Source organism: Sinocyclocheilus anshuiensis, unplaced genomic scaffold (assembly GCF_001515605.1).
Source record: "Sinocyclocheilus anshuiensis isolate Anshui unplaced genomic scaffold, SAMN03320099.WGS_v1.1 scaffold935, whole genome shotgun sequence".
In the NCBI taxonomy this organism is placed as follows: Eukaryota; Metazoa; Chordata; class Actinopteri; order Cypriniformes; family Cyprinidae; genus Sinocyclocheilus; species Sinocyclocheilus anshuiensis.
In genome coordinates, this window is record NW_015544174.1 from 2,950 (window position 1) to 21,131 (window position 18,182).

Here is an 18,182-nt window from a genome sequence, read left to right on the forward strand (position 1 = left end):
ATCCGACGGGACTCGGGCAGAAATCATGTTCATGGATGAGCTAATGATTTATTGACGTAGTAGAATGAAGCAGGGTGAGGCTGAAAGCCGTCGAAGCAAAACGATGCCGCTGAATGAGCGTGACACACGTACGGCTCGAAAGCAGCGGAGCTTTTATTATGCCACAGTCGACTGCTTCCGTTCCTTCCGGTCGTGCGTATGTGGGGGAAAGAAGCAGCGCTGTTTTATCATACTAGATACATTTGAAAGTTCTGTTATTATGCTACTCTGTGCGGTCGTCACCTGTCTAATAAAACGCACAACATATTAAAGCGTCTTTGGTGTTTCCATGTTTTCTACAAAACAAAACCGGAAATCGAGGGGTTATGACGTCATTGGCAGGCGACACAATGACACGATGGACACGGTCCGTGTCACTAGTTAAAATTGCTTATTTCTCTGGATTTAAACATTCTTCGAAACATTTGGGATAATGTAAGTACACAAGTCAGCAAAATATATAACACTGTTCTAGTGGTTTTTGGATATTTGAATAAAAAAATCTTACATATTGTGCCTTTAAGCTAAAAAAAAAAAAATGAATAAAGGATATCTTTATAAATGACTGCTGCTACTACTACAAAGCATTTTATTAGTAAGTTTAAGTTGTTGTTTTTTTGCTTAATATTTAGTGATTTTAATTTATAAAATAAAAAATATTTTTAAATATATAAAATATTATTTCTAAACTATAATATTCTATTGCTTACATTGTCCTCATTTTTAAGTTGCTTTGGATAAAAGCATCTGCTAAATGACTAAATGTAAATGTATAAAAATTATACATCATTCTTAGTTATTAATTATATAAATATTATTATTATTATTCATATTAAATTATGTACTCACTGACCCCATGTTTCCCTGATATATTAAGTATGAAATTATTAAATAACTATTAATTATATTACATTCATATTCATTATCATTATCTTATAATTAAATTAGTAACATTTCACAATACATAGATGTAAATTTATTAACTAGCAGAAAGCAAACTATACTGATACTGATTCTATCATGATCAGAACTAACAGGAAATTCTGGGACTGACAAGAAAAAAAAACTGTTTTTAACATTTTTGTGAAATTACAATGAACTGCTTCAAATTAGCCTATATGTTGTATTATTTTGAGTATAACAATAAAGACAGTACAAGTTCTACTTGTCTAATATCACTGCAAGCAGAATTACATGATCACTGTGCAATGAGTATATTCATGTACAATAATTGGTTAGTGGTTTGACTAAGATAACGATCGGCATAATAATTTTCATTAAACGTAACTGAATGTCCCCAAATCTACAGCTAGCCAACTAGCTTTAACAAAGATGTAAACTGACCTCGTAACCGATTTGGTGATGATTGGATATTTCTTTAACAAACTCAAGTACTGCTGTAGTACCCTCGTCAGAAAAGATGGATCTCGGACAAGTACGCTTTGCGTTGGCATCTTTAGTTTAGTTCAGCAGTCTGTGCACTTGGGTCATGAGAGCTCAGCGGTTTTTTTTTTTAAACAAAGTTCAAATCTTTGCTGAAGATGGTCAAACGCAGCGAGTTAGCTCTACATGACCACGCCCTAAAGTCCACATGCTGTCTCTTAAAGAGACAAGCCAGACCAACCCTTAAAGGGACAGAACATTCTGCAATTTACTCACGCTCATGTTGTTCCAAACCAGCATGACTTAAAAAAAAATCATAAGGGTTTTAGTTACGAGATTTAAAACATGTTAACTGTAGAGAAAGCAGATAGGAAACATTACTGTTGCAGAATTTATTTAATTTAATGTACATGTGAAAAAATATTCGCCCACACAATCATACACACTAATATCATAAAAATATACAATTGTGCAAATAGCATCATGTACAATCAACATATAACAAGGAATTTACAGAATAACACTGGTAATGGAAGTACACTGAAATATTTATGTCAGCAGAAAATCTATTTGGTAAATACTCAGGATCTGGAGTATGGATTGCATTCCCATATTCTTGCTAGGTTTCCCTTCTAAGTATTCACAAAGATAAATTGACTGGGATATGTCAATCATACAACAAAACAAAACACAAATTAAGCAGGATTCATAGGAAACCTGATCTACATGTAGACACACAACACCTGATGAGGATACATCCCATGATTGCGTTCACCTTTAATTAACGTCAAAGTGTGAAACAAAAATAACGTAGTGCTGTGGTTACGTGTTACAAAATACCTTTATATGCAAATTGCATAAATATATTATTAACAATAGATAATTCATTGACAAAGACAGATTGTTAATGATAAAAAACTGCATGAGAAACCATTAAAAAATGTCTTCTAACAGATCATTAGCTTAATGAACAAGGCAACAATTCTAGGTCAATTTGCAACAAGACATTATCGTGAAATGTAGAGTTTTCCGAGCAAAAAACAAGTTAAAATCTCTGTGTCAATCCCCATATCAGTGGCAACTGGTAGTAATCATGACTGTCATCATTCCTATGCTCAATTAACGACTTAGGAGTTTTCTAAAACAACCGCCATAGACACTGAGCAAGATTAAGGTGGAAACTATGATATACAGAACCCTCGTCTTCCCTCGCTCATTCTCACAAAGAGAGTTTAGAAACAACATGTGTGCTAAAATGCATACACAGGGATGCATGGTTGCACTTGGTCTTAGTAGCATGGCCTGGAATGGAGAGAAGCAAGGGTTAATGCTCTAGCTAAGAATAAGTAACCCGGGTCAGCTGAGACGCTACTCTTCTACCCTCAGACCGGGCCTTTGCACTCGTTCGTAAAAGAGCAGATATGCGCTGGAGGAGAGTGCCTCTTGAAGGCTGGCTTTCCTCACCGAATCATCAGACACCCAGAGCCAATGGGAGCTAAAAGGAGACGTTCCATGGGGAGTGGCAGGGCAGCGGCGGTAAGTGACAAAATGTCCAGAGTGCATGTCGCCGTGGTGAACCAGGATAGCCGTCAAGAGGAAGAGGTATTCTGAAGTGCTAGAGTGAGACAATAAAAGGCAAGTTACTGAAATGGTTCAGAAATGGGTTACATTCCCTCATTTCCCTGCAAATTTTTCAGCTTAGAAGCAGTTTCAGACTAAATCAAAGCACATATTCTGGCTCTCTTTATAACAGCATGCATCTATCACATGTACATGTCTCTACCTGTAGTCATAAGTGAGGTTGAGTTGTGAGCTCAGTCCTGGTGAGTGTAGAAAGACGGAGGGAAAGGTTCCATTGAACAGTGGCTTATTGTTGTTATAGTGTTTTGAATCTGCAAATGAAACTGAAATTTATCTTAAGACACATAAAAATATGTTGTTTATATCTAATAATAATAATAGCATTGATTATTAATCATCATTTATTATTATTATTATACAAAATAGCAAAAGGATTTCAAGGATATTTGTGACCCTGGACCACAAAACCAGTCATAAGGGTCAAGTTTTTGAAATTGAGATTTATGCATCATCTGAAAGCTTCCATTGATGTATGGTTTGTTAGGATGGGACAATATTTGGCTGAGATACAACTATTTGAAAATATGGAATCTGAGGGTGCAAAAAAATCTAAATATTGAAAAAAATCACCTTTAAATTTGTCCAAATGAAGTTCTTAGCAATGCACATTACTAATCAAAAATTAAGTTTTGATATATTTACGGTAGGAAATTTTAAAAATATCTTCACGGAACATGATCTTTACTTGATATCCTAATGATTTTTGGCATAAAAGAAAAATCGATAATTTTGACCAATACAATGTTTCTTGGCTATTGCTACAAATATACCCCAGCGACTTAAGACTGGTTTTGTGCTCCAGGGTCACATTTGACTGGTATTTTAGTACCTTTATCTGGAGTAAATCCATATTCACAGATCCCAACAAAAGCATCAGCTTTGAAATTAATTAAATTAATCTTAATCAAGATACTCAAAAATTTTTATTTTGTATATATTCTATAGAATAATATTTAAAATAATAATAATAATAGCAACATCAGCAATTATTATTACTACTACTACTACTATTGTTATTATTAATCATTTTTATTGTAAAAAATACCAAAAGGATTGCAAGGATATTTGTTTGGTTTCACAGATGAAACCTTTATATGGAGTAAATCCATATTCACAGATCTAAATGACAGCATCACATAACCACTGGAAAAAGAGTTCACATCTCTTACCAACACCATTAGCAATGGTTTTGTCTTTTGGGTCTACAGCAGCTTTGGCAGATATGGGCTTATTTATTCTGCTGGTGCTCTGGAGGTTCTGACCAGCAGTACAATGTTTGTATCGATCCAGAGACAAATATTCTGTAAACTGAACATGCTCTTGTCTCTTAATGGGAGTGCCCTCTTTAGACCATGTCAGTCTCTGCAAATGGATGCAGAGGCACAGAGGCAACTAAAGGTGAAAAGAAACACACACAAACCAACAGGAGGTTAGTTAAGAGTGCTGTTACGGAGGTTACAGGGCAACGGTCAATGGTTTGAAACATTTTCTGGTCTGAATGAAAGAATAACAAATATGTCTACCTTTCCAAGTTTCAGCTGCTTGACAAATGTCGTCCTCTGACTCTCAAGGACTACTCCATTTACAAGCTCTCCAGCCTGTTGCTACAAAGAGACAGAGAGAATAGAATCAGCTCAGTGATGCTCTGAAAGTCCAACAAATAAATGAGGTACAATGGTACTAAAGCAAAAGATACATCACACCTTTGTACAGTTTTCACACTCCACCTCTTTGATGGTTTCAGAGGAGAGGAAATGCTGTAGACACTGGTCCAAAGTAACAGGTCGGCCCTGAAAGAATGATACCCATGAATCAAACTATACACACATTTTTGTCTGTGAGACACTTGCCGGGCAATACAACTTCAACTGTGATATTTTAATTTAGGTTAATATAGAATGCTATTCTACACATGTAATTGTGTATTACAGAGCAAGATTGCTTACCCACTGTACTGACGGGATAGAAAGAGACAAGCTGTCGAAAGAATCATAGTGCACAGGACTCTGAAATTAAAAAAGAGAGGGTTAACAATTCCATTGTTTCAATAAGTTGTTGTAGACTGAGATCATATATATTAGTTAAATCTAAAAAGTTAATTAAAAATGTAATACAAAAAAGTCTGAAAAATATCACCTGCTGCTCACAGCGTTTACAAGCCATATAACTTGTTAACCGCCCATGAAAAGGGTGCCGAGTCCTCCATAAACTTTGAATAGGATGTAGTGGGCCTGATTATGAAAAAGATAAATTACTAAATGCTTAAAAAAAAACAAAAAAAAACAGAAATAATTGAAGAAGAAAGTCTTAATTTACCTCCAATTCTGCAGCTTATGTTTTTTTCTTTGGACTCAACAGATTTCTATAAGCATTAACAGTAGTGTCATGAGAATGTCTATGGAGCCTGTCTAATTATAAACTCATTAGTTTACAAACTATATTTGGGGTCCTAATATTGCATTAATGGGGACTACTCATCTTTACCTCCAGTGTTTGCATGTCGAACAGGTGAGCGACTCTAGGTTGGAGTTCTCGTTCCTCCTCTAATGATGATGTGAGAACATGAAAGAGCTCATGAGCATCCTGAGGAGAAAAGGCAAATATAATACAAAGTTATTTCAATGACATTTTAAAAACCTAACATTTGAGCTAGGGATGTAAAACATAAGTAATTCCTCCATTTTTAGGTGAACTATCCCTTTTAAAAAATATATAACATTCTGGAAAAACTGTAAAATATGCGACTGCATTGTTGTTGAAAACATCTTACCTGTTCCTCGAAGGAGCTGATGTGCCATCTGTAAAGTCTGAGAGCTTCTAAAAGGCCTCCCGCATCTAAAACGTCATCTTCTCCAAGATCATGACTCGACAGGGCTGTACAAAGGAGGGAAGATGGAGAGATCACCCTGTTAGTGTGCATTAACATTTTGTGCATTTATGCTATCCGTTAGTGAATGGGAAATAACCTTTAAGTAACTGTATCAGAGATCTGGACAGATGAGTCTCTCTCTCAGTTCTCTCCGGATGGACGCTGTTTTCACTTGTAAAGTCCTCAAGCCATCTGATGAAGGAAGGACATGCTGCCAGGCCCTGGAGTAGTGAGTTCATAAAGCATGTGTTCCCCAGATTAAGCAGACCAGGAACCATTCCTGCGAGAAAAATTACACATTTAATAGTAATGATAACAATAATAGTAATAATACATCATATTATTATTATTATTAAGTAGACGAAGCAAGAAGCATATATGTGAGAGAAATAATACATTTAAGCGATGAATTGTCAAAACACACCTGTAAACTCTATAGCTGTCACTATATTTATAATATAACAGAGCCTTGAGCCTTATTGCTATCATAAAATGATTACTTTTTATATTTTATACTTGTGAACATTAAGAATACATATTTATATTTGAGAAAAGCAAATTGATGAAGTGCCATCCATCTGTTACAAGATACAGTTCCTGACATGTAAATTTAGGTTAATAGTTGCCCATCAGGAAGGGCCCTTTACACAGACTGATGATGTGTTTCCACAGTTATTAACATCACAAAACTAGCAAAGTTTTTTATATTTTAATTTTTTTTTAATCTATGTACATTAATAATACAATGCTTTGTGTTTTATTACTTGGGCAATAAATTACAGAAAACTAGTTAATGCAGCTGCACGAATATTTCAAATACAACGACTGAAAGAGTGACAGCAAACACATCTTTCTCTCTTCTGACCAGATGTGATCAATCTCCCCGTATTTTTTTCATTTTTGGAAAGGCATGGAAATGTCATTGCAAGGGGCAGAGGCAGCTAATGCTTTTAATTATGTATTAAGATTACAAAGGCAAATAATAAATAATTTCGAATAAACACTGCTTTTAGATTCTATAAAAAAACAACAACTGTCCATTTTAATTTAATGGTGACTTTAAACTTACTCTAAGATTTTAAATCACCAAGAACACAGACAACTCACCTTTTTTCTTTTTCTTCCTGTCTGAAATTGGCCCCCATAGTACGTAGACTCCAGCAGCCATGGCAGCAGCTATCCCACCAATTACACCCCAGTTTTTCATCATCTTGTTCCTGAAACGAAGAAAGAAAGAAAATAATAAAAAAAGAAGTGTTTTGGTTGTATCCAGCACAGACAACTTACAGTAGAAATGAAGTGACAAAGTTAAAGAGCACATGAACAGATCATCACATGTAGACTGATCACAAACAAACATGCCAGAGGGACACCTGTGACAGACAGCAGACTACCTCTGACCTTGACAGCTGTGTTTGCATTAAGCTTGGCTCTCCAGCAAAAGACATCATTACACAACAGACTTTTTTTAGGGAAAAGCGGAACATACAAAACCAAATCTCATGCTCAGATTCATGCTGAATGCTGAATTGAAGCTTTCGGAATCATTAAATACCTATGAATGGTATTTTAAAGACAGATGGAGTAGTTTTAATAAGCTACTGCTGGCTATCAAGCATAGTCAAGCTATAAAAAACCGTCCGAAACTTTTGTTTACTGGATCTATAACAAATAAAAGTAAAAAGGACAGATCCGCTTGTTCATTCATTTGTGATGATCAGTGAACTACAAACACAGCAAAGCGAATGTCTGCTGGCCTCCAATGCAACAGCTGCCACAATCTTTACTGCGTTTCCTACGTCTATCTGAGCTACACCGATACAATATTCAGCCGTCATGTCACACGTTTTTATACAAACTCCAACCTTGCAGCGGTTCCAGTGCGTAAGAACTCTCGGACAAGCTTATCTGTAGCTCCCTGTTTGCACCAAGGCATATTTCACTGCGCCCGCATGTGCGGAACTAAACATTGCGCATTGTTGCGCGACGGACCTTTCGCGGAGCAGGACGAGTCTCGATGCCGTAACCGGAAATGATGAAAGGCTGAGAAAGCTGAATTTATAAGCCAACATGAGGGTTTGTTTGTAAAGTACAAGTACAGAAATGAATGAATGAGAGCGTTTAGTGTTCAACATTCACCTTAACTGTTTAGGACAATTAAATTCTTAGGTACACAAATTAGCTGGATAATAATAGAAACACCATATTATAGTCTTAATAAGTGAAACCAGGTCATAGACCGACAGAAAATACACTTTGGATTAAAAAGCCACGAAGACTTTAAATATGTGTGAGCTTTTAAAGGATTTATATGTGTATTTGGATTTGTTTTGTGTTGCTAATGAACTATACGAGTAGACTTAAAAGCTGACAACAACGTTGGCATTTCACTCAACACAAGCTAAGTATCTTTATTTGTTTGTTTATTTATTTTTGTCATCTTTCTCTATGGGTATACTTTTTTCGCCTGGCTTTCTAACTTATCCATCCTTTATTTGCAAATCTGCACATTTCGATTGAAAAAAGGTAATGAAAGTTAATAGTTTGTATTCATTCTCTTTCTCTCTCTCAAAATATGCTTGATTTCCCATCCAAATACACACTTTTACACACACACACACACACACACACGTATATCTATCTATCTATCTTTCTCTCTCTCTCTCTCTCTCTATATATATATATATAGAGAGAGAGAGAGAGAGAGAGGCCTATACTTTATTAAAAAGACTTAGGCCAGGTTTCACAGACAGGATTTAGACTAAGCCAGGATTAGCCCATAGTTCAATTAGGACATTTGTATAAACATGCCTTAGAAAAAAACATTAGGCTTACTGGTGTGCATCTTGAGACAAAACAGGGGCACTGACATATTTTAAGATCAATCAATCAGTTTGTTTCAGTTGAAACAGCTCAGACTTACATTTTAGTCTGGGACTAGGCTTAAGCCTGTCTGTGAAACCAGGGGTTATCCATCAGCTCTTACCATCATAACTATGCTTTATTAAAATAACATCATCCTTTCAATAAATATATTTTTTGTGTTTTATTATATTTGTCAGTAGATCTCCAATATTCAGCTCTATAACCTTGATTTTGCTTTAGCCATTTCAGCTTTATATTTTTTTAGCTAAATCCAAACATTTTTATTTTAGTTTGAGATGCAGTTTATTAATATTTACAGACATTTTTGTCTCACTGAAAATCAAATCTTAATATAATTTACTAACAAAACATTTTGGAAATATTTTTAGTGGAATGACCAATATAGCCGCCTACATAATATATAAAAAAAAGTGAATGGAAAAAGTCAATAAAATGAATGGGAGGCAAAGTGTATTGTCTTGATTCATCATCTCCAGAACATATTCGCAGTTCCCTCCCGGTATTTTGGGATGCCACGGGCGTTCCAGCCTTTGCAGAGATCCAGCACGACCGAGCGACGCCACCAGCGACACGACAGGCGCAGAAATCATGGACGCTCCGCGCCACACCGCCCCTCTCTGAGCTCTTCGCTGTCCTCACGCCCGTGGTGCTGAAATCAGCCTCGACCCGACAGCAATGTAACGGCAATGAGACAAAGACACCGGCAGCCCGACGAACAGACCGATAATGGACGATGATTTGTTTCAGTTAAGACAGCTCCCGTGAGTCTGCTTCCTGTTTCTTTCATCCGCACGCGACCTTAGCCATCATGCAAACACTCTCTTCCCTTCATTTAAGCCCTTTTAGATATCTACTAGAATGTGCCGTACACAATGTGACATTGATATTCATGCAACTTCTTTGAAAAATCACTGCTTACATAACTGCTGTTGTAGCGTAGATGTAGGCTGATGTAGAATATGGATATTTGGGCTGTATGGAGTGGCAAAGGTGTATGTTTGGCAAACAGATCAAGTAGATTAAACAGGCTATATGTGTTTTAAAGCAGTTATGTTGTGTTGCATAGACTATTTTCCTCGTCCATTGATTCATTTGCATTGCACATGACGATTCCATTGAATAACAGTGGTTATTTGTGTATGATTTTTAATGTGATCGTAGATCGCAGTTTCTGCCAAGATCACTTTGAAAGGTATATTCAAATAGTTTTACACAATAACATATTGATTGGCCTAATATAATTTTTTTTTAAATCCTGTTGGTGACTTTTTAGGTTGTTCATATTCAATTATTTTTAAATGATTTCTGTAGAAGGGCTTCTAACCCATACAGTTCTAAGACCTTTTCAAAATTATAAACTGAAATGTTGCTTAACCCAGGGATTAAAAATATGTTAACCCAAGGTTAAGTAAAAACCAAAAAAAAAAAAAAAAAAGAGCAGTGGCAGGTTGCTAGAAATTCACTTTAAAACGCTATTATAAAATATATATTTATTTATTTTTACTTACAAAAACAGATTAAATTATACTGTAAAGGTACATGTATTGTCCTTTTTAATGTAATGTTATTTTCATCATAAAGTAATATTTTATTTTTATTGTGAATTACATGTAATTAATACTTTTTGACAGTATTTACAGTAAAATTACATTTTTGTTAAATCTAATACAATTTTAAACTTTATATGGAAGGTAACATTTTTATTGTAACATTTTTACTTTGTTCTGTTAAATTTACAAACATTTTTACATTATAGGAAAAAGCTTAAATGTCTATGTTGTGTTCCGGTTCATTTTGGTCCAGAGAGGATTTTCTTTTTCCCAAAAAATTCTAGTTAATATCGCATCATTGGACTAAAACTTACTGACTTTGCTCACACATAACAACTTCCCAAAATGTATTTGTTTTTTTTATCCCACCTTGTTGCACTTGTGGTGTTCCCAAAAACAATGCTTATAGAGTTCTGATATTATCAAATCAATCTTTTTATTAATGTTTTATTTCAATTAGCGCAGGTTTTGTAATTCTTTTTGGAACTGATTGATTGTAGGGCTCATCTGAACTATGCACCTCAGTTTTTTTGAGTATGCATCTCAAACTTATCCACAAATAATGGATTTTTTTTTCTACTCAAAAACTGAGATGAAATGAACAAGTTGACAAAATGTTGAATCAAAGATTGGACAATAAAATAGCAATGGGAGATTTGCAAGCAATTTTCAGGGGCCGATCTACCGGGTTGGGCGGCATGGGGTGCCAACTGCCACCCTAAGAAAAAGCATCGCCACCCCGTGTCGTGTGCCACCCCAGATTTATCCCAGGATCAAATATAAATGTAAGTAGTGTTTTTAAAGGATTTTAGCAGCTGCGCTTTAATATGAGGACATAAAAAAATAAAAAGATCTACCGCTAAAAATTGGCAAGAAAACACGGCTGCTGCATGGCTGCTCGTGCTGTGTAGTCAACTTCATGGAGACTCTTTACGGACGGCTTTTGGTGAGTCAGAAACACACAGCACAATGTAGTCAGGTAGCCCAATTCACAAACAAATGGATTGTTTTCAATTATTATATAGCTACAAAATTATTTTCCGCAACACTTTTCATTGTTTATTTTGACTTGCATCGTGAATATTTGCAGCACGCGGATTCTCAAAGTGCCCGCTCCAAAAAAAAAAAAAAAATCCCAATCACGGAAAATAAAAGCGGAGTTTGGTAAGAAATGTAATCTTAACTAGACTGACATTTTTTTAAAAGGAAAAACTTTATGTTGGCTAATTGACAAGGTCTTTTCCTAAAATTTTAAATAGCTTGCACTTGCAGGTTAGGTGCTATATTGCTTGTCCTGGCCTTCAGTTATGCCTACAGACGTTTCTACTTCTACTTCCATTAGAGGGAGCCAGAATCTTTCTGGAGGGGCACAGGATAAGCAAAATTTTAATCACAATCTTTTTCTATTAGTTGCCATCTCTTTGAATGCAAATAAATGCATAGATTTAGTCCATTTGTATAAGTAATATGGTGTACTGAAAATATAGTTTTATATAATTAGTGTTAGGGCTGCACGATAAATCGCATGCGATATTTAGCGCGCATCTTGTCAGTAAAGCCGGTTCTGTAGTCAGCGGTAAATCTCCATCACCGTACAGTGAAATCTATGAAATGTAGATGTAAATGTAGAAATGTTTATTTAATTTTAATAGACCCTTAATACAACATTTTCAAGTTGCTAGACATTATTAAATATTATGATTAATGTTTCTGATTAATATTTGTATCCATTTAAATTGAAGAGACAGTTTTACTTCTTTTTCTTTTATAAGACACTTGTTTACTATTGTGGTATGAAAAATAAAGCAAACACTTAGCGTTATTATACATAATTATAGAAATTAAAAATGAAAAGAGCCTTCAGATAAATGCTCCAGATAAAGTTTGAGCTGCAAATATCTTCACATTCATTTGAAATTGACATCTTATGACATGCAGTTTGTCTAAATATAAAATGTTGAATAGAAGTCCACACTTACACTACATATATTATGATCGCATAGCTTATGACAGTAAACATGTTAAGAGGGCTATTTCTGACTTCTCCTTTAAACAGTAAGAGGGAGTGATTTATTTTGAAAGTCAGCTGCCCTTTTTGACAGCTGTGTGTTGATGTAACCTGTTTCATCAAACCCTAACTTTCAGTGAAGACTCAAGATGGACTTTCCTGTAAAAACCACATCATGAGATTAATTTCAGTTAGATCGCTAATCATGCACATGGGCCATTGGTGCTTGGACCCCGATGGTTGCTCTTGTGGCTATATTTTGTTTTTAATTGTAGTATAGATGTTGTATAAATGATATAATATAGATTAAGTATATATGATTGAGTGCTTGTTTGCATTGGTGTTGCCACCCCTCACAGTCCTCATGCCACCCCCCTGCCACACTAAACACAATTTTCTAGATACGCCCCTGAAAAGGCTGGTCATTTTTGACAGAGAAAACTAAATTAAGTAAAGGATTTTCAGCATAGCACAAGGTTTTAAATGGAATAAGGTCAGTCATGAACAGCAAAACATCTTGGTCTCAGTCTTGATTGATCACCCAGTCCATCAGTGGCATCTTAACAAGACGGTGCAAGTTACAAACAAATGGAAATCTGTCCTTGTGTGTCATTGATCATCTGTGTTGCAGTAAAGGTCTTTCCACTGATGCATGTAAGAGTTTTGAATAATCTGCCTGCTTATGCTGATGCTTGGCAGTAGGCCCAGTCGCCATCTGACGGTGTGCAGAAATCATAATGGCAGCATTCTTAATTGTTGATGTAGAGCTTGATTCAGCTAGGCTTGGGTCTTTTCCATGCTTTATGGAAATAATACAGAGGAAAGAGTCACAAACACCCTTCTTTCATAGCATTTTCTTTATGTTTGCAGGAGCCCAGGTCTGTGCTGTCATTAAAACCATTGCTAATTTCAGAAGATTTATGATCTTCATCCTGGTTTCTATTTTTTATTTTTTTTTAATGCTCCCAGAGAAACGTTTGTCTCTGCTGAGCGTGGAGAGGTCATCTGTTTAATTACACTGCCTGTCTGCTCATGAAAGCTTTATTGCTCATAGTGTCGCCGTGAGCACTGCAATTACAGTAATTAAACCATGGGGTATCTGTGTGCTCCTCTTATTTACTGCTCCCTGATCCAATCTGTCTTCATAGCTGTGAGGATATTTGTATAGTAAAAATCCCCCGACTACTGCTAGAGCATCTGTTGTTGTTTTCTTTAAACAGCAGTTTTCATTCTGTGAGAAAATTCTTGTCATCCAGTTGCCCCATAAAGGCTGTCTGTTGGTTGTGAGTCACATTTTCAAACATCACTCCACTGTCTCTTCGCACATCGTCACAACATGCTGGCTTTCTCTTGTGCTTTCTTTCCAGGCATTGCACAAACAAGCTCTCTCGTCACCTTGGCAACAGGCTCTTATTATGTGCATCATTCTGTCCTGCACATTACAGCTGTATTCCACATACAGATGCTTGTTCTGTCAAATTATTTATTTTGGCCTGCCACATTACAATAAACAGCATATATTGGCTGGATGGTGTGTGGGCTGCCGCTATATTATGCATAGGCATTGCTAAACCTGTGCTTGCTAAAGCTGTCAGGCCTCTTAAATCTGTGATTATATAATCTTTCTTCATGTTTTCCGAAAACAGCCGCAGTAGAAAGATATAGAGCATGTTTCATTCGGAATCCTCTCCTTACTGGTTGTTTTAGTCAGTGTGTTGGAGCCATTCATATGTAATACTTCAGAAATGTGTCAATCTGAATGATCTAATTGATTCTGATATCTGTCTGCCCGTTTTTCTCTCTGACAGAGTGGTGAAATTCCGGCGTACAGGTGAAAGCACTCGCTCAGAGGATGAATGTGGCGGCAGGGAAGAGGCTTTGCAGGTGGAGGGAGGACGGACGGATATGGAGTCTGTTTCCCTGGCCGATGGTGCTCCGGTTCCTCGGGAATTTGCCAACCCCACTGATGGTATGATTAGCCAATTAAAATAGCTTATTGATCACCAGTTACATTTTTTGTTAGAAAAGGTGTTTATTTTCTTTCTAAATGTGTCAACTTGTAATTGATTAATTCAATTTAGTTTATGAATTTAATAGATTTAAAAAAAAAAATGTTTTTGTTAATTAAAGCTGTAATAAAACAAATATTTGAAAAACATAAAGAAAATTAGAAATAAAACTAACTGAATTAATATAGATTTTTAAAAATGTTTTGTTAATTAAAGCTGTAATAAAATAAATATTTGAAAAACCTAATGAAAATTAGAAATGCAACTAACTTAATTAAAATAAGTTTAAACTGAAGAACTAAAATGACTAAAACTGAAGTAAAAATAAATTCAACAGAAATATATAAAAAACAAAACTAAAAGGAGAAACATCTAACAAAATGACTGAATCTTAAACTAAAATGAAACTGAAAATTGAAAATACAGTAATAAGTTCTAATGACAAAATAACACTTGAGCATGTTAAATGCTTCCTAAATACAACATTGTTGACTGCATTATCAGACAGCTCACTGAACATCTTTAAGGCTAAACTACGCTCCATATGTTGGTCTTTCAACAGATACCTTCATGGTTGAGGATGCAGTGGAAGCCATTGGCTTTGGGACATTCCAGTGGAAACTGTCCATCCTTACTGGACTTTCATGGGTAACAAAACTTAAACAAAATGCACAGAGGGAATAATTGTTGCATCATCACAACACTGTATAATTACAATCAATTGACCTTGGGTTCTAGAAAGACAATGTATAAATTAAACATTTTATTTACAAATTAACACAGTATCGTTTTATAAGCTGTAAATCTTTAGCTGATTCTGTAGTCAGAAGGAGTATGAGCTATATTTGTTTCCATATTGCCGATGGTTGAATTTGTGTGCAGATGGCCGACGCCATGGAGATGATGATCCTCAGTATATTGGCCCCTCAACTGCACTGTGAGTGGGCACTGCCCAGCTGGGAGGTGGCACTGCTAACTTCGGTACTGTACACTACTCCTCAAGTCAATAATGCCTCCCTTCATGCTTTTTTAGAGAGGTTTGGCAGTAGAATTGGTTTTCTCGTTCCGTTAAGCTTTGCATCATCAGCTGTTCTTAAATGTGTCTGCCTGAATAACCAGATTGACGTGTATGTAATGTGGAGTTTCTACCCTTCTCTGAAACAGGTAGTGTTCATTGGAATGATGATCAGTTCTTCATTATGGGGTAACATATCTGATAAATATGGGAGAAAAACAGTGAGTATGTAAATTAAAGAGAAGTATGTGCATGTCCAATGGCACAAATGTGATTTATATTCACTGTGCACCAGCGGGGAATGATTAAAGACGTGTGTGTTTTTGGTAGGGTTTGAAGATGAGTGTATTATGGACCCTGTTTTATGGCCTCCTCAGTGCGTTTGCACCTGTATATGGATGGATCCTATTCCTCAGAGCTCTGGTGGGCTTCGGCATTGGAGGGGCTCCACAATCGTAAATATGACACAGATCTAAATACACACACAACCATTTAGAAGTTTGATGTCGATAAGATTTTTTAATGTTTTTGAAAGTCTTATTCTCATCAAGGCTGCATTTGATCAAAAATACTGTAAAACAGTAATATTGTGAAATATTTACATTTCAACTATATTTTAATACATTTTAATACATCCTGTGAGAGTAAATTACATTTTGGTGCATACGTTGGTAAATTTGGTGCTCAAGTAACATTTTTTATAATTATTAATTTTGAGAATAGTTGTGGATATATTTGTTTTTTGTTTTTTTTTTCCAGATTTTTTGTCAGAATTCAAAAGAACAGCATTTATTTGAAATTGAATTTTTTTGAAACAATGTAAAAAATAATTTAATGCATCCTTGCTAAATAACTTTTGAATGGTAGCGTACAAGCATTCAATTAATTATGGTATGGAGAATTTCAAGATGTTACCCTAACATTTAAGGTTCTTTTAATCTGTATGTTCTCTATTCCAATTTGCCATTTTATATAACAATATCATTGAATAATTAGAGACTTACAGCAAACTTTTGGTCTCTCCTCTAAGAGTAACATTGTATGCTGAGTTTCTCCCCATGCGGTCCAGAGCCACTTGCATTCTGTTGATAGAGGTAATATTCTATTCTATTCTATTCTTAGATACAGATATCATAGCCCTGAATTATTAAATTGTTTCAGTTATAAATTGAACCAAAACATGGAGATCCTCATAACTATGATAGCTTGTGGATTTAGTCTAAATCTCTTTCAAATCTCTTTCTCTCTGATCTGCCGTAGATATTCTGGGCTTTGGGTACAGTATTTGAAGTGCTCCTGGCTATTTTGGTGATGCCAACTTTGGGCTGGCGCTGGCTGCTGGCCTTCTCCACCATTCCACTCTTCATTTTTGCTTTTCTTTGCTTTGTAAGTGTGAAGTTCTAAAATATCACTTTTGTTCTTTCTCTTAGAGCTAGATATGAATAGACCAAACTATTTTTTTTGTGGTGTGAGCAATATATCGTCTGAACAATAGACTAAGCATAATGTCAAATGCACATCAACAGTGGCTGCCGGAGAGCGCTCGTTACGACGTCCTGACAGGAAATCAGGAGAAGGCTTTAAACACACTCAAACGCATTGCTACAGAGAATAATGTCCCCATGCCGCTGGGAAAACTCATAGCAGCCAGACAGGTAAAATACTAGTTAAATATACTTGTGTATATTACTTTATTTATATAATTTATGCCATTTACGGCTTTCTTTACTTGGTCTTAATTTCTTGGAAAACAGTTAAAACGCTTCTTATAATACAATAGCATTGAATCTGCATTGGTGTGTGAAAGTTTTCATGCAGAAATTATGATGCATAAATTATTATTATGAATTATGATTATGCATTTTTCAACATTTTTGGAATGAATAAATAAATACATACATAAATAGAACCGACTTAAACCACATGTTCATATTTATGTCTATACCAAACTATTAGATAATATTATTTATACTACTTATATTATTATTCTTTTGAACTTTCTATTCATAAAAGGATCCTGAAAAAAAATGGTTTCATGGTTTCTGCAAAAATATAAAGCAGTACAACCCTTTTCAGCATTGATGATAATAAGAAATGTTTCGCTGAAATATATTAAAATAGAAAGAAATTATTTTAAATGATATAATAATAATATTTCACATTATTACCATATTTATTCTCTCTCTCTCTCTCTCTCTCTCTCTCTCTCTCTCTCTCTCTATCCATTTTGAAATATTTTATCTCTCCTTATTTTGGGTATAATCGTTATTTTCTGTGTTCAGGAGGACAGGGGGAAAATTCAAGATCTTTTCTCTCCACACTTCCGTTTGACTACTATTCTGCTCTGGTTCATATGGTAAGATGGTCATACAAATTCCTATTAATAACTGTGTGAGCTCTCATTCAATCACCTGTCTGCATTCTTTATGTAGATGTCTACTACTAAAGCTTAAAGGGGTCATATGATGCTGCTAAAAAGAACATTATTTTGTGTATTTGGTGTAATGAAATGTGTTTATGCGGTTTAAGGTTCAAAAAACACATTATTTTCCACATACTGTACATTATTGTTTCTCCTCTATGCCCCACCTTTCTGAAATGCGTCGATTTTTACAAAGCTCATCGGTCTGAGCCAAACAAAGTAGTTTTGCTTTCACAACGAATCACACAGTGCCTGCACAACATGGCGGCAGCAACAATACTACAGCCAGAATAAAAGTTAGCCTTCTTTCTTTGCGTGAACATTTGGGCGGCGTTATGCAAATCTTCCCATATCGTGAGG

At 35.4% G+C, this 18,182-nt stretch overlaps 2 protein-coding genes across 3 annotated transcripts in view; one reads left to right on the forward strand and one right to left on the reverse strand.

Annotated features, from left to right (window-relative positions):
• Positions 1-2,347: 2,347 nt before the first annotated feature.
• LOC107696057 (ubiquitin carboxyl-terminal hydrolase 30-like) lies at positions 2,348-7,964 on the reverse strand. Its single transcript, XM_016496202.1, has 13 exons — positions 7,798-7,964; positions 7,040-7,149; positions 6,030-6,212; positions 5,834-5,937; positions 5,548-5,646; positions 5,380-5,425; positions 5,200-5,294; positions 5,010-5,069; positions 4,767-4,853; positions 4,587-4,667; positions 4,233-4,455; positions 3,206-3,314; positions 2,348-3,037 (listed from the first exon to the last, which is right to left on the reverse strand). The coding sequence occupies exons 1-13, from the start codon at positions 7,866-7,868 to the stop codon at positions 2,791-2,793; spliced, it is 1,515 nt and encodes a 504-aa protein (XP_016351688.1). The 5' UTR covers positions 7,869-7,964; the 3' UTR covers positions 2,348-2,790.
• Positions 7,965-8,443: 479 nt separating this feature from the next.
• LOC107696058 (synaptic vesicle 2-related protein-like) overlaps positions 8,444-18,182 on the forward strand; it is a 13,977-nt gene continuing 4,238 nt past the window's right edge. The window contains exons 1-11 of one of the 2 annotated variants that reach the window (XM_016496204.1): positions 8,444-8,458; positions 9,308-9,579; positions 14,185-14,345; positions 14,948-15,033; positions 15,268-15,366; positions 15,550-15,621; positions 15,731-15,855; positions 16,431-16,494; positions 16,661-16,786; positions 16,927-17,055; positions 17,683-17,756. In XM_016496204.1, coding sequence (XP_016351690.1) covers positions 9,545-9,579; positions 14,185-14,345; positions 14,948-15,033; positions 15,268-15,366; positions 15,550-15,621; positions 15,731-15,855; positions 16,431-16,494; positions 16,661-16,786; positions 16,927-17,055; positions 17,683-17,756 — 971 coding nt within the window. In that variant the 5' untranslated portion in view covers positions 8,444-8,458; positions 9,308-9,544. Of the gene's footprint in view, positions 8,459-9,232; positions 9,580-14,184; positions 14,346-14,947; positions 15,034-15,267; positions 15,367-15,549; positions 15,622-15,730; positions 15,856-16,430; positions 16,495-16,660; positions 16,787-16,926; positions 17,056-17,682; positions 17,757-18,182 lie in introns of those variants that run through there. The other variant, XM_016496203.1, reaches the window with a different exon arrangement.